Source organism: Oryzias latipes, chromosome 20 (assembly GCF_002234675.1).
Source record: "Oryzias latipes chromosome 20, ASM223467v1".
Classification (NCBI taxonomy): Eukaryota; Metazoa; Chordata; class Actinopteri; order Beloniformes; family Adrianichthyidae; genus Oryzias; species Oryzias latipes.
The window spans coordinates 21,517,295-21,533,820 of NC_019878.2; the positions used below are offsets into that span (position 1 = coordinate 21,517,295).

General features: G+C 41.9%; 2 protein-coding genes across 3 annotated transcripts; both read left to right on the top strand.

The window, feature by feature from the left end:
• The first annotated feature begins 191 nt into the window (after positions 1–191).
• On the top strand, positions 192–7,210 carry lztfl1 (leucine zipper transcription factor like 1). Of its 2 annotated transcripts, none has more exons than XM_004081158.4 (10): positions 192–448; positions 728–852; positions 1,320–1,514; positions 3,794–3,851; positions 3,991–4,062; positions 4,148–4,213; positions 4,288–4,365; positions 4,629–4,805; positions 6,289–6,392; positions 6,489–7,210. In XM_004081158.4, the coding sequence occupies exons 1-10, from the start codon at positions 446–448 to the stop codon at positions 6,505–6,507; spliced, it is 897 nt and encodes a 298-aa protein (XP_004081206.1). In that variant the 5' UTR covers positions 192–445; the 3' UTR covers positions 6,508–7,210. The 2 variants fall into 2 exon arrangements, with proteins under 2 accessions (XP_004081206.1, XP_011487364.1); XM_011489062.1 differs by having other exon boundaries at positions 213–448; positions 4,647–4,805.
• A 5,901-nt stretch (positions 7,211–13,111) lies between these two features.
• Positions 13,112–15,731, top strand: LOC101166911 (C-C chemokine receptor type 9). Its single transcript, XM_011489064.3, has 3 exons — positions 13,112–13,573; positions 13,677–13,732; positions 14,449–15,731. The coding sequence occupies exons 2-3, from the start codon at positions 13,682–13,684 to the stop codon at positions 15,490–15,492; spliced, it is 1,095 nt and encodes a 364-aa protein (XP_011487366.1). The 5' UTR covers positions 13,112–13,573; positions 13,677–13,681; the 3' UTR covers positions 15,493–15,731.
• The last annotated feature ends 795 nt before the right edge of the window (positions 15,732–16,526 follow it).

The following is a 16,526-nucleotide window of genomic DNA, read 5'->3' on the forward strand; positions in this document are numbered from 1 at the left end:
CGGGCACTCTTTCCAATTACAGTCCGGGGAAAACCTTACCTTAACCCAGAAGTAGCTGGGGTATGACTGAATGAATCTCCGTGACCCTGTACCAGACTAGAAAATGGTCGGATGGAATTTGTAGCTGCTTTGCTGATTCTCTCTTCTGCACATACTGTCCGTGAATGCATCAGTCGTAACCAAGGTGATGACGCTGTATTCCGTTACCAAGGCATTCTTAAGGCAAACACTGGTAGCTAGAAAGCTAAGCTAACAGATCTAGAAGATAATCTTTTCTTCTTGTATAACTTTTGTTTAGCTTGTTTCCAAAACAAATACACAGAAAAACAACAACTGCATTTTCTATCCCGCCTGGCTTCACTTTGATTTCATCGTAGCTCAAATTCGGATCAAAATTTCCCCATCGTTTAGATTAGTATTGACGTTAGCATTAGCTGCAGCCACCATGGTAAGTGTTGACCACCTGTTTGCGTTTTCAAGCCCAGAATCTCAAACGTCTTTCGATGTTAGAGCTGCGATCATGTGGAGTTTAGTGGGAAGCTACTGACTGTCTGTTAGCATGCATCTCAATGAAGAGCTAGCAGGGAGACTCAGGCCCTGATACAGGAGAAAATCCGCTTCTTGTTAGCTTATAAGCTAATTATGAATGTTATGACATCTGTTGCCTTCGGATGTGTCTTTATTGGAGTATATTTATTACTTTGATTGATTGTGATTTTCTTTCCAGGCTGACTTGGGATTTAATGAGCACCATCAGAATGAAATGATCAATTACATGAGGTTTGCTCGTTCTAAGAGGGTCCTGAGGCTGAAGACTATCGACTCTTGTTTCGAGGACCTCAAAGAAAGCAGGTGACTAAAGTGTTTCTGATCCATTTTAGCAATGATTTGATTCAGATCTGCGTTTGAACGGTCCGATTCGATGACCTTAAAATCGTTCTAGGACATCTCTAGCCTTTTGAGATAAATACCTGGGTATTGAACAGCGCAGGTGATTTTTTCTAGATTCCTTGTATTTCTTCCAAGACAATCAAGTGTAAATTAAATTGGTGTTCAAACAAACAAGTTAACAATTCTATTCATATTTTAGTTTCATAAAGTTCAGCCCCCTGATATTTTACACATTAGAGCATTCTACCACGCTAACAGTATGATCACATGTACGGTCGATTAGATTCATAACTTGCCTCAGACAGATTTAAGACACTGAATTGTTGATAAATCGATTCTTTGATGACGTTTCTGACCCTGATGACACAAGTTGCTTCCTCCTAAAGCCGCAGAGCTCAACAGCTGTAAATGCTTCTGTCCCCCTGAAGGCTGGTAGAAGAAACCTTCACAGTGGACGAGGTGAAGGAGATGCTGGACGGGCTGCAGGTGGTGGTGCGCGGGGAGGTGGAGGTGGAGCTCATCAACTCCGCTCATACCAACGTGCTGCTGCTGAGGCAGCTCTTCTCACAGGCTGAGAAGTTTTACCTTCGACTCCAGACTGACATTTCTGAGCTGGAAAATAGGTGAGCTACACAGAAGCTGTACTCTCATTTTTTAAAATCTAAAGGATGCTTCAATATGTACTGCAACTCCAACTCCAGAAAATCTGGGAGGTTTTTTTTTTTTTTTTTTTTTTTTTACATTTGAGTGTTTAAATAGAATGAAAACTATAAGACATTCAAACCACAAACTAGTATTTTGCTCACAACAGCACAAAGATCCATTGAAAAACCTTTAAACTGAGAAATTTTACACTGAACATGTATTTTAATATCATGTCCAATACAGGTTTAAAATAATTCAGATGGGGTAACAAATAAACGACAAAAGAAACTTAAGCTTGTGTCAGCAACTGTCACAAGAACAGGCAGACGGTTGGATCCAAATGCAGCAGGTTTATGAGCCCAGCTAAGAGTCCACAAAGTTAAATCTGGGTCAGGTAGGCAGGAGCCAATAAAAGGCATGAGATCATCAGAGGAGAGACAGGGCAGTCAGGATCCAGACGAGAGTTGGGGCAAGCAAACCGCGTGGGACGGACGGACGGACGGACGGACGGACGGACGGACGGACGGACGGACGGACGGACGGACGGACGGACGGACGGACGGACGGACGGACGGACGGACGGACGGACGGCATTGCACAGACAATACTTAACACTGAGCTCAGTGCTGTGCTTAAGTATGCTGTGATTGATTGAGTGAACGAGAGTCAGGTGTGCGGCATCCAGGAAGTGCACGCTGGGGTTGCTGGGAGGTGTAGTGTCAGAGTTCTGACTTCTGACATTCTCAAATGATCAAGAAATGCTTCCAGAAATCCCAGCCCCAAAATGCCAAAGACGTGTCCCATTTTGTAGTCCCATGAGTCCGAATTCTTGTTGGACCTTCACAGTGTTTCTCATGCTATGGAGGGGGGGGGGGGGAGGAGGATTAACATGAAAGTTTTCAAGAACAGCTTTTTTCAAGCCAAATTTCAGGAAGAAAATGCATCAAAACTGACCATAATGCAGAAGCAGGAAGTCTAGATCAGGCAGGAATGAAACCAAAACCCCCAAAAAGTTCATAACCTCAATGACCAAACTAGGAGTTGCTATTTTAAGACTGACAAGAAATTCTAAATTAGCTAATATTTTGCAATAAAGTTTTTTAGATTTTAAAATTCCCAATCAAAACTTTTGTGCTATCTGAGTCTGTGGGTAAAAAAACAACAACAAAAAAACAAGGATTTGTGTGATTGAAAACTCTCTTTTCATTCTTTTGACATTTAGTAAAATCTCAAAATGTTCAGGAATGCTGGTTGCAATCGTTTGAAAGTTTCCATTTGTGAAAAAAATGCAGAGCAAAAGCATCTAACTCTTCCCGTTTTATGTTGTAGCTCCCGTCCTCACTGTAATATCATTTAGATTCAGATCTTCAGGGGACGTTTTCTTTGTCAGGTAAACCGGTCGCCGCTGGGAAGCTACAAAAACGCAGGAACATCACGCATCAGTTTGCCCCAGACCTGGATTCTGCTTAAAAACGATTTATAAATCACAACAAAGGTTTGGTTTTAGTCTTATTTTAGGTGAGTCACTTTGGAAGAAAAATCTGTGAATTTTGAGAACAAATTGAAATAAAATTGTAAGGATTGTGTAACATGAGCTGGAGCTTTGTTGGGGTTCTTTTGCAGATGTTAATTGTTATTTTACACAAAAACCACATGTTAGGAAGTTCCTCACATTGGAAAGAGTCATGTGACGCCAGCAGAAGACTGTTTAGTGAGTTTTTACCACCAAAAATCCTCCCGTTTGTCTACTTAACTATAGAAAACCAACAGAGAAGAGCTTAGTGTTCTGCCTTTAGGGATGATCTTCATTGAACTCTTGACTTCTGCAACCTTTTCACCCGGTTGTAAGACTGTTTTTGGAGAACGCTCTTTGTTTTGTAACACGCACACGGTGGGTGGAAATGCAACCCATAGACCTCCTTTTTCTTTTTGAAGGCCTCAACTCTACGTGACTGGCAAGCTGGGAATACGCCCCGCGGCGCAGGCGACGTGCCTTCAGCTGCTTTTTAAAAACCACACATGAGCTCCTCACAGAACCACAGGCATCTTTCTTCTATCATAAGTGTCAAACTGCCATCAGGGAAAAAAGGGTGTTAGCTGTGCTCGCCGAACACTCACGGGCGCCACATTGTATTGCTAGAAAACCTCCATGTCAACATTGCGGTTGCACAACAGTTGAGGCCTGATTTCAAACAGAAGCACTTTCTCATTTTACTGCTGATAACTTGTCCTTTTCTTTTTTTTCCCACCCCTATAGGGAGATGTTAGAACAAGTGGCTGAATTTGAGAAGACTGACTTTAAAACTGCTAGTAAGGTGAGCGAAACCCGCTTCTCGCTCCACTTCCTACATCTTCTTCTGACCCACATTGTAATGCAATAATCTGCTAGTCTGCCCGGTTGTGGGTTCGATTGCACGCGCGAGAACTTTACGTTTTGCTTCATTTCAATTCCAGTTAAACCAGGAAAGCAGCAAACCCAAGCTGGCTCCACTGAATGAGGCTGGGGTGTCGGAACTACTCAACAAGGTTGAGTTCAAATGTTTCCACCGATGGAAAGGAAAGTTCTGGTGGTGTTGCCACATTCAAGAGCAAAACGTCTCTGTTTTTCCAGGAGATAGCAAGACTACAGGAGGAGAACGACAAACTGAAAAGCAGACTCCGGGCTTTAGAATCTCAGGTGTCAAAAGTGACCTCCTCTTTCTCATAAGGTCACACGGCAGCTGTGTTCTTCATTTTTCTAATGTTTGGCAGGCCATGAGTGCGCTAGACGAGAAAACCAAGGCAGAGAGAGCTCTGAAAGACCTTCAGAAGATGCAAGGAGAGCAGCAGGTACGGCTCCAACTCCGCTTCGCAGTCACTCCGCCCACACCGCCGCCGTTTCTGTTTCATTTTCACCGCAATCTCTATATGTTTTACAACATGTTTCTCAGTAAACGCTCACTTTTTATTTGCTTCTACCTGCAAACACGGACCTAAATGGGTTTTTGTCCTCGTATGTAAGTGTTGGCTTTGTGTTGCTGTTAGGTAGACACTAAACAGATTGTGTAGTTTCCTCTCCTCTAATCTCAACGTGGGATCTTTGTTCCTATAAGGTGGCTGCTCAATCCAAGGAAATCAGCAGTCTGGAAGACACGGTGGCCGCTCTGAAAGACGACTACGAAAGGTCCCTTAGTGCTAACGCTGCTTCCCAGAAGGACTTGCAGGAGAACCTGATCTCTTCTAAACATGAGCTTCTCCGAGTCCAGGAGCAGCTGGCGTTAGCAGAGAAGGTGAGTCACGGTTCAAAGGTTCGTATGACAGAAGAAAGCTTTTTTTTTTTGTTTTTTTAAATCCCAGAGTTCATTTGAGGCTTGGTAGATAACGTTGAAACTGTTCTGGTTTTGAATTTGATGTATTTTCCTTTTGGAGAATCTCTGTGGTAGCAACTAAAAAATATTTCTCTATTTATGTATTTATTTTCTTACAGAAACTGTCCTCACCAAAGGTTTTTTTCTGCAGTTTTTTATTGTAAAAGTCCTCATCTGCATCACACAGAAGACAAAACTTTACTTTTCACACAAAAAAAACATTCATCATTTGTAACTCTTCAAATTAAATCCATATTTGTATCTATCAAAGAAGCGGGAACCGACATACTTTAGTTCTCACAACAGACTGGCGTTTCCAAAGGAGGGATTTTCAAAATAAAAGTCAGACAAACAACAGATTTCGTTGAAAGCATCCAAAGTGTCAAAGAGCGCCAAAGTGGCGTGTTACCTGCCCCCACCCTCGCTGCCTGAGCACCTGCTACACCCTTTAACTCTTCCACCCACTCTAAAAGATTTCTGTTGGTTTTATCTCCATAGCAACCATTTTGTTTTTTTGGTTTCTTGGGGGTGACTAACAGTTTTATGTAATTTTTAGAATAATCTGCAAAAGTAAACTTTTGGTTTTCCTTGGCCATACCAAGGAAATATACCGTATGCAATATCGTTTCCTTCAGCTTGAGCCAACGTTTCATGTATTACAATTTCACAATATTCCTGCACAAAAAATATGTGACCAACAGGGGAACACCAGTTAACCCAGCTCGCCACGTAAATGGTGTTCAACACGTCCAAACATCAAAACCAACTTATTCTTTTTCCCAAGTAGCCTCCCAATGATGCTCAAGGAGTTGGGAGGTGAGGGTAGAAGGTATTAAAGAGTATTTCTTTGTGAAGAAATTCAAGATGGCAGCCTCTTCTTGAGGTCAAAGGTCAATGAAGCTTCGGTTGTGGTCGTAGTCTTAGCCTGGTGGCATATAAACTTTACACTTTGCCACAAAATGGCCACCAAGTTGTAAATCTTGGCCATCCCATAATAATTTTTAAACTTCCTTTGGACATCCCTGACACGTAGGTTTTGATTTTGTTGGATGATTCTGCCTTTTCTTTGGGTTCCATTAGAGATTATGGCCCCATTTGTGTTTCTGACTGTTTCTCCCGCTGTGATGTCATCGTTCACTATGTCTAATGTTCATTTTCACCGGGGGGCTAGGTGTGAGTCTTTTGAGTTTGTGGTGGGGGTTCTGGTCCTTGCAGTCCAGGACTGCTGCAGGACAGAGTACTAAGTGTTCTTCATCATCCAGCTGTTCTTTGTTTTTTACCGTTTTCAGGCCTGATTCTGCTAAATCAAAGCGTCTCAAGCTACGCTGTTCATGTGTTTCCAAAAGCAATCTGCAATTCTCTTTTTTCCCCCTTCTCCTCTGACTGTTTCTGTGTTGTTGTTCAGGAACTGGAGAAGAAGTTCCAGCAAACCGCAGCCTACCGCAACATGAAAGAGATTCTCACCAAGAAGAACGAACAAATCAAAGAAATTAGAAAACGATTGCAAAGGTCGGCCTTGGAGAGACAGTTTCACAGCAACGCTGGAGATGTTTTTCAGGGGCTTGTGCATTACGGTATTGTTTCTTTTTTTTGTGTCTTTTTCAGATATGAGCCAAACGAATGAAGGGAGAAATAAAGAAGTCAAAGTGTGGTGACGACAGGAAACCATTAGTTCCTCTGCAACACAATGAGACAGAACACAGCTGTTGTTTATTGACATCTTCGGTTCATGCCAGCGTTAGGGAAAATCTGCCAGGCTGACACCAAAAAGAAATGACCACAGCTGTTTTTTTCCTCTCTATCTTATTTTGGAGCTTACTTACAGTGGCTAGCAGACCCCCCATCGGTGCTACGAAAGCACAGAAGTGTCCCCGTTTGAATTTGAAGAGGCCTTGTCCGCTCACTGAACTGTTCAGACGTCTTACTCCGCTCATACAGCTGTAGGAAAACTCACTTTATGTTTTAATTTTAGCAGCTTCCCTTTTAAACCAAATGTATCTGGTACAAATGACTAATTATCTTCTACAAAAGCTTCTTAACCCTTTAAAGTGAACCCTACTTGACCAACATAAACACTAACTAGCACATTTTCTGAGATCATGTCAAAAACATTATTACATGTTTTTGTTCCTCCATACGTGTTGTCCTCTTAAATTCCCGATGGAACAGAAAGTTTTTGAGTGGACACCTCTGTGGGTGGAGTGTCCGAACATGTGTGCACATTATGTTCACGGAGAAATGCTCTTGTAGAGTGAGAAACATCCACCCAGAATCTGAATTTGTCCAAACTGTGCAGCCAACGGGGTAATAAAAGACATCACAAAATATGTGTGCTTTTAATTTTATGTAATAAAATCAGCTTAGATAGAATAAAGAAATGATTGTGTGTTACGAAACTATGAAGAATGGATTGTTAAACCAAGAATTGGGCTGTGATTTTGTCACAATCCAGGCTGGAAACACAATATGATGGAAAACGTTCGTGTAAGATTACAGATAAACACACTAAACGTTTTGAATGTGGAAACTGAGAAGAGCAGGAACGTAAAAGTTGTAAGTTTTTGTATTATATCTTGTCTTATGCTGTCCAACAGCTGAGCAAACAGATGAGAGCTGTATTGTATTGGACATATTTTGCGGTTACAATAGGGGGCTGTGAATCTTCTGACACGAGGTGTATATTTGTATAAACTCCTTTTGTATTTCAGGCTAAACTTTTACTTAATTCTTTTATATATATTATTTATATATTATATATATATATATATTATATATTATTTATATATTATATTATATATATATATATATATATATATATATATATATATATATATATATATATATATATATTTAACCTTTTTTTCTGTTTCTCCAAAAATGTTGTTCACTATTACAATAGTATTTAAAATATGATTTGGCTTGATTGATCTTAATTAGTCATGTTTTAGTTTTGGAATCAATTCCTTCACTACTTACTACATAGTGAACTATATAGGGCTTTCGCCAATTTGTAGTGCTGTCCGAATCTACAATTACAAAATCCAGTGCCCTGGAAATTTCCCAGAAGTCTCTGCAAAAAAACCAGTGTGCATCGATGCTCACTAGAACATAGAGCACAATGCATTGTGTCGGAAAGGTTTTTGCCAAAAAAATGTATTTAAATGTTTTTTTGATTAAACCATCAACATTTTTATCTTTAGAAGACAGTGGACTCAAAAAAAATTGTTGCAAAACGCTCATTTCGATTAGATTTTCACTTTGTGAAATTTATGACATCATATTCATAGTTAAAAAAAAATAAAGACATGGTGTCCGAATTGCCTTTAAAATTCAGGGCACTACCTAGTGCCCCACTAAATCGTTTTTTAGTAGTTAGGGGTTAGAATCAAAACTATCTTCTGATCCATTTTCAAAGCTACCCCAGTGGTTTTTTAATTATGATCATGGCATTTTTAACCAAAATTATAAAACCTGTGTCGTTTTCTAGGACATAGTTTCTGCAGAGTTAATTAAAAATGACAAATTCACCTCTGAGTTTTGGGCAGGGGCTGTTGGTGTTGGAGCAAGCCTACCCTCACTTCCCATCATCCATCTGCTTACACGCTCTCCTGCTAGCTTATAGTCCTTCACAACCCCGACCTAACAAAAATATTGGAGCTTTCAGCCGTACAGTTTTGAGCCAGGTACCAAATGGATGAGGAAAATGAGGACGCCCAAGGATCTATTTCTACAAGTGGATGCATCAGAATAAAGCGGAGGGGGAACTTAAGGACCTGCCCAGCGTGTTTTGTACATCACAAGTACGACTTTTTTCTTCTGCTCCTGATTCACAAATACTTAAATAAAGAAATACTTAGAAATGCAGTTTTAAGCCTAATCTTTTTATTTTTCTCCGTCATCGGAAAAATAATTCAAGAACATGTTAAAAACGCAATTTTCATTGGAGTTTGTCTTTAAACAAGTTCCAAAAAAGGAAAATCTTAGTTGTTGTATTTCATATTTTATCTATTTGGTTCCACAAGATGGCGCTACACCACCAGACCACAAAAACCTCATAACCAGCTGAACTTGTTGCATCATTATCAAAGTATTTCAGCAGATTATAATCTTCATATTTGTGTGTTTATTAAATATTCACAGTTTTGCTTCTTAATGACGTCAGAGGGTAAAGCCAATCAGAACATGCCTGAGATTTACCGCAAATCACAAACGGGCACAGAGACACCTGTAAAACTGCATGTAATTGATATTTTCAAAGTAAATATGAGATTCAAACCGTTTATCTGTTGCTGATTTAAGTACAGTTTAAGTTTAGTACATGTTTAAGACAATCTAAAAGCTCAAAAGGTTTGAAACTCAACAGCATCGTTTTTGACCTAAAGCTTGAATTGAGTGCATTAACCCTTTGATTGTGCTCCTGTAAAAACATCTTGGTGGCCGAGTTTGACACACGAGGGTCCCCGGCTAACCGCCAATGACTTGTTTTCAATGAAACTTCTGAAGCCACAATGCCCTGACTCACACATACTCTCTTTTGCACATTGTGGAGGAGTTGCCTGCATGATTTACAATTGTCTCAATTGTTTCCCACAGTTTGATAGACCCTTTACTCCTTCAGCTCGACCAAAACGGTAGAGCAAAATTTAGAAAACACAATGATTCTGTGCTTAAATTGTTGTTTTTTATTTGGTTAGTTAAAGGTTGTAACCAGGTGTGATTGTAATTCTACACCTACAACATAGTTGGAGAAGGCAGAAATCTCAGGTGTGATGAGCAGAGACTCTTCAGAAAAGATGCAAGGTGTGAGTCTCAATGCAAATAAATCACAGCGAGGTACAGGAAGTGGTGGCTACCGTTTCAGTGCTCCATCTGTGACGCTGCTGAGAGCTGCAGCCGTACTTTCCCACAAACACGGGCCAGCAGTTAATCCATGTCCGTGGAGCCAACAGCTTTTAGCTCACCCAGGAGGCATCAAAGAGGTTTTCTTGGTTTCACTTGCAAGACCAAAGCCCTTCTGTGTCTGTTTCTTTTTTTCTTTTTTTTTTTACACCACGGAGTTGCAATGCACGTGTGTGCTTGTGAGATTTCACTGGTTTCAGAACTGATGTGATATCCTGGGGGATTTTTTGAAAACACAAAAGGAGAAAAACAATAGAAAAGGTGGTGGGTTACTGCTTTATGCTTTTGTCTGTGAAAGGGTCATGATTGTGTGCAAACTTAGACTCCTTTGTTTAGTGTTAAAAATGATTATATTTCTGATCAGAGAGGAGATTTAAAAGCCACATTTCATTTATCTTACAGTCGGTTCCATTTTTGTTGCCCTAAAAACTCCTCACGTATCATTTTTCCTCTCTCAATGACTGACATTACCAGATCTATTAAAATTAACCCCTTTTTAAGTGAGAAAAAGATTCATTGTTTTTAGGAAATCCCTTCTGCTCGTTCTAGCCATCATTGCTGAGGTCATGATTCTTTTTTTCTGCTTCGTTTTCTATTCTTCTAGGAAATAACAAGAAGTCAAAAACGACTCAACACTCATTTAAATTGATAGTTTCTGCTTGCACATGTGTTTCTCTTTTTGTTTTTAACGTGATGCAAAAAACAGTTTGGTTATCCCCTAAAACATCAATGGGTGAGCAGCCTACAAAGGTTTTCAAAACTCTCAAGGGGAGTCCAAAGACACAGCTCTGGGGTTGGTGACTGAAACATCTCCACAGTTTGTGAGATAAATGAAGATAAATCTGATTTCTTTTGACTAAATCCCTGTTTGAAACTTTCCCCTTTGTCCCTCCAGGATGTCAGTGTGGATGTGGAACTGAAGCAAATGAGATTTAAACATATATATACGGTTTAAGAGCTCCTATTTAATCACAAACTGATGTTTTTTCAGGAAGTGCTTTAGAGAATACTAGCTCAGCCTGGTAACTGTGAGAAATCTCACCATCTGATAATTTTTCAACGCGCTTTTGCAAAACACACGGAAGGTAATTTTGAGGTCAAACTGAACCTCTGCAGACAGTGAACAGTACATCTGGAGGATCTCCACTCCACAGTTTGCTGCTGCAGAGGTTTCTGCATTCTGTGATTCAGTAAAAAGTGGTTAAAGGGTTTGTGTGAACCGCATCTGCAGGCTTTATAACAAATATTCAACGTTGACTCGGATTGTTGACTCAGACGGAGACGTTGGCTATAGCTGCTTCTTCTCTGGACCTGACCGTCACCACACCTGCCCTGACATGTGTCAGCGCCAAATGTGGCCCGTAAAACACATACCACAGCCTAAGTTTGGCCTGGGTCTTGACCCTTGGGTCACTTCTGATCGTTTGTCACACTTGCCAGGATTTTTAAAAAACCGCAGGATCTGCTTTTTATTTCAGAAACCAAGATAGGTCATTATATTTTGTTTCAGTCTTTTCCTTTTTATAATGCACTGAACGTTTGGAAAAATTTTACATTTTACAGCTACTAGAATACGTTTTCAGCAAAAAGCTTGTGGTAACGTGGACAGCTGAAGCTGTTCACTGCTCACTTCCATGGTAAATGGAATTGGTTCATTTGAAGCAATCAAAACAAACAACAGAAAAGCTGTCTACACACAGAAATATCAAACTTAGGATGATTAGTCATGAAAGAAGACAGAGAAATTCATGAATTAGTTGAAATCTTTGCTAAAATGTCACATTAAAAATGTTAAATTAGCCAAGAAGGTTGGAGTTAAATGTAAGTTACTGTAAAAACAAAAGTAGCATCAGATCATGATAGAAAGTGTTCTGAATAGTTGGATTTCTCTGTTTTGCCAACATGGAAAACCGATAGGTCATAGGTGATGGTGATATGTTGTTCTATGACTGACATCATGTGGCATTTTGTCATGTTTCATGGTGGTTTCTGGACTCCAGGACGTTTTGCTGCGGCTGACCTCTGCAGGCAGGCTCAGTGCTCCTGGTCTGACGGCGGGAACCAGCAGATGACCCTCCTGTGCGGAGGCCCTAAATCTGACCTCAGGGGTCATGAGGGTTTCTGAAAACAGGATTTTCACTGATGGAGTCAGAGGACGCCCTTAGGAGGCTCCAGATGAACAACCCAAAGACTCTGGCTTCTGCTGAGGAACAGAGGTGCCTAAAAAAACTGGACGTTGACCGAGGTGGATGGAGACAGACCATAAAGCAAAGGTTCCTCTGCTTTGTGAGAATCTGGAACCATGACTGCCATCAGACTCTGAGTGGGGGGTGCTGATGGCCTTTCTTTTTGCAAGGACGGTGTCATGCTTGTACAACTCCTTCCATGGTAAAGGAAAACAGGGCCTTGATGCGAAACAACAACCCCAAGAGAACCAATGCTCTAAAACATCAAAAGCATTTCCCTTTAAAAAGGCTTTATTGATCCCAGAGGGGAAACTGGATCTAGAAATGTGACTTTTCTTCTCCCTGGTGATCCAAATAAAGCAACATTTTAGGATGTAGTCCAGGAAAGTTCTGTGGTTTCAGATCTCCCTGATCAGCTGTTACACCATGTATCAGAACGCAATGAAGACAACATATATTTTCTACTTTTCTGCTCATGCTCTGGTGTCTTACTTTCCCACGGACGCCATCAAACAGTCACTGGCAGTTTGTCAACAGCAAATGACAATCCTTCAAACGTTTGCTCCCATGATGCTGATGAAGATCAAAACCGAAAAGAAAAAAAAAACCGCACCCGGCCACTCGATTTTGAGAAGGTGATGCTTCGTCTCACCGGCAAAAAAACACGCAAGGATTGAGAAAGTGAGATGGGGGAGGCGCTGGGAAATGAAACTGTGAGAAAACAAACCCACTCGCACCATTCGGAGAGGTCCTCGAGGGGGGCCAAAACCGCCACAGCGGAGCATCTGCTCATGAGGAGACGAGGCCAGAAAACTCATATCAATACTTGATTAAAATTTCTCACCACAGGATGAGTTTTCAATCTTTGTTTGTCTCAGTTGGTGTGACTGTCTCTACGTGTCGTCAACAATAGGACTTTTTCTTGCTATGAATTTCCCTTTTTTCCCAAAATTTACAAAATAGTCTACTGATACTTCCTTTTTTTTTTAGTTTTTTTTTGTTTTTACCCACAAGACCTGCCTCATGACCGCCTGTTTACTTCAGCAGCATCACGCAAGAAATGTGTTTTTGAAGGACCCAATAAAACCCAACGATGATCCTTTTGTCGTCTTTTTCTCACGATGATTATCAGTCTGTTCAGGAAGCATCTGTTGAATAGCTCTCAACCTCTGTGTTCTGTCTCTATTTTGGGGGCTTTAATCACAGTTATGGTTTTCAGCTACATTTTTTAAAATCATCTGTGGCTTTCAGCTCGTTCGAGCCGAGAAAATGCTCGATGAAACTCACTTTGGTTCCACGCAGATGGTTGTGGTTCGGCAGTAAAAAGATAATCGGTACCTTGAAAACAATCAAAAAAGGTTTCAAGCAGTTTGGTTTCAGTTCAGAGCTAAATACTCAACGTTTAGTGACTACATAAATGATGCAAAAAAAAGCCTGATAGGAATGATGACATTCACCCCTGACATGCAGAAGAAGGGCTTGATGGCCACACGTGACTTTGTGGTTGAAGGGGAACTGTATAAGTCGGTGATGGGGCTCAGACAAGCCAAAGAAACAGCTTGGTGACTGCAAGGTTGCTCCTTTACCTCTAGACCAGAAAAAAAGGTAAACATTTTACAATATTTTCTCCCGAAATTGTTCCTTTACGTTCAAGCTTTTACTCAGCCTTAAAACTTTTAATAAGTCACATCTTTTACTTGTTTTTTAGACAAAATGGATGAGTCAACCACCTTCATGTCAACATCGGAATATCCATATGAAAGTGTGAGTATTGCCTTTAATACTGCAGTCCAATGCCAACGGTTTTTTTTTCTGTCTTTTGTTAGCTTGGATCCACAAATACAGATTAAAAACGATGAGCGGGAGATCAATTATTTTCAAGCATTCGTAAACACGTGTTACGTGTCAGTTTGTGTTATTTAAACCTTTAAATCAACCGTTGAAAGTGACACTTCAAAGGGACGAAGGAACGAGCGTGAGGGAATTTATCCGCAGCAGACATCAGTCAGGTTTGAAATCGTCACAGCTGCCGTCGAACTTTCCATTGTTTGCTGATTTTATCTCTGCCCTACATATAAACCTCATGTTTTAGGGGTACAGAGTTGTGCCATGCACCCCCCCCCCCCCAACAACCCTTCTAGAGCCCCTCAGGATTGTCTGCCCCCCCCAGGCTTGGAAAGCTGCAGGAAACAGTGCAGTTCTGTGGTTTCTCCTGCACTCAGATAACACCTGCACCTGGCTGCTCGCTCTGGTTAGCTCGCGCGTCACAGACAGCGTTTGATGTAAATTCACTGTATTCCCACAAGAAGAGAGTTACGCTACCCCCCCCCCCCCCCATCCATCCTTTGATGTTGTGCAGCAAAATCAGGGGTTAAAAAAAACAACGTGTGACAGGAAATGAAAGCTGTGTGAAACAAACGACAGACGTTGCACGCAACAGCGTTTAATAACTCCAATTACCGGCGTGTCTCGGTTTGCAGGAAACCACCCCTGGTGACTACGACTACACCGGAGACACGGGCATGTGCCAGAAGAGCTGGGTCAGGGACTTTCGAGGCCACTACGAGCCCCCTCTGTTCTGGATCATCTTCATCCTGGGTGCAGTGGGTAACATAATGGTGGTCTGGATTTACACGACTGTACGCAACCGTCTGAAGACAATGACTGACGTGTACCTGCTGAACCTGGCCGTGGCCGACCTCCTCTTCCTCTGCATGCTGCCCTTTTGGGCCGTCGATGCTATAAAGGGCTGGCACTTTGGCCTTCCTCTGTGTAAAATAGTCTCTGCTGTCTATAAGATCAACTTCTTCAGCAGCATGCTCCTTCTCACCTGCATTAGTATAGACCGATACATCGCCATTGTGCAGGTCACCAAAGCTCAGAACCTGAAGAAGAAGAGGCTGTTTTATAGCAAGCTTGCATGCATCGGCGTCTGGCTTTTCTCCACTCTGCTGGCCCTCCCCGAGTTCATCTTTGCTCAGGTGAAGACGGATGGAAACCTGTCAAATTGTGCACTGGTCTACTGGGATAATGCGTTCAACCGCACCAAGATCCTGGTGCTCTCCATGCAGATTTGCATGGGTTTTTGTTTCCCCCTTCTGATCATGTTCTCCTGCTACTCCGTCATCATCCGCAACCTCCTGCAGGCCAGGAACTTTGAGAAGCACAAAGCCCTGCGCGTCATCTTTGCTGTGGTGTTTGTGTTCATCCTCTCCCAGCTGCCCTATAACACCACGCTGATCATGGAGGCGGTGCAGGCCGCTAACCCCAACATCACAGACTGCGCGACTGTCACCCATTTCGACATCGCTGGACAGGTGACGAGGAGCCTGGCGTTCACCCACGCCTGCCTCAACCCGTTTCTCTACGTCTTCATCGGCGTTCGGTTCAGGGAGGACCTGTTCAAGATGGTTAGAGCGCGGGTTGGCGGCTTGGGCAAAAGTGGGATCAGCAAGACGCCAGCAGTCCAGTCACGGCCCTCTGGCATGTCAGATACCGATACCACTCCTGCTCTTTCCATTTAGAGTCTCAACTTCAGAGTTGAGTCCAGCCCTATTCATCATCTTCATCTCCAAACCAGCAGGTTATCATCACACCAAAGATTTCTCGCCAGTTTACAGTTATTTCATTTTTATTCCGACGCTTCTGTAAAAACTGTAAATTCCTGTAAATGATGTTTTTTTTACGTGTTTTGTATTTCCAGTTTTTCATTGTGTGTGCTGCTGTACATCATAGTGAGCATTAAACAAACAGAGAAAACTGCTGCAGTCTGTGTACTTCTGCTCCCTCTGCAGCAGAAGAAAGCAAGAGGGAAGGAGATCCTGCAGAACATGCATGACTGCAGGAGGTGAACTCAACCGTTTACACGGAGGAAACCGTCTGCTTTCACTAGTTGTACTCACTCGGTGTGGTGGGAAACCAGCTTGATTGTGGTCGGTTGAGTACACAAACTTTTTTTTCGATCTGACTAGACATCCACTCCGTCACCAGTCTGTGCCATGGTTGGTGCTGACTCACTCAATTCTTTAATCTGATGACTGAGGAAATTTCGAAAGGCGTAGAGAAAGGTTCTCCGCACGATGACCTCCGAATGTCTGCGGCTCCGAAAAGCGGAGATTCAGGCCTCTAATGCCACTTCGCACACAACTACACCTGATTGAAAACGCACTCCGATCGTCTTTTGATTTATTTTCAAAGCGTTCCCACTGGTTTTTAAGTTAGGATTTTTAGCCAAAAACCTGTGTTGTTTTTCTAGGACATAGTTTCTGCAGAGCAGTAGTTTATTTGAAATTCACCTCTGAGTTGTGGGAGAAACTGTTTGTGCAGAAGAATGTTTTCCCATCTTTGTTTACATGCTCTCCCGCTAGCTTACAGCCCCTCACAACCTCTAGCTAACATTAGCGGTGCACCAGAAATGGTGAGCAATATCGTAGCTATCCAGCCGTACGGTTTGAATCCAGATTCCAGCTCAGACAACGAAAACAAAGCCGGTCATGGATCTATTTGTCTGCAAGTGGAGGCATCGGAATGGAGCGGAGCAGGGAGCTTGTGGCCCCCA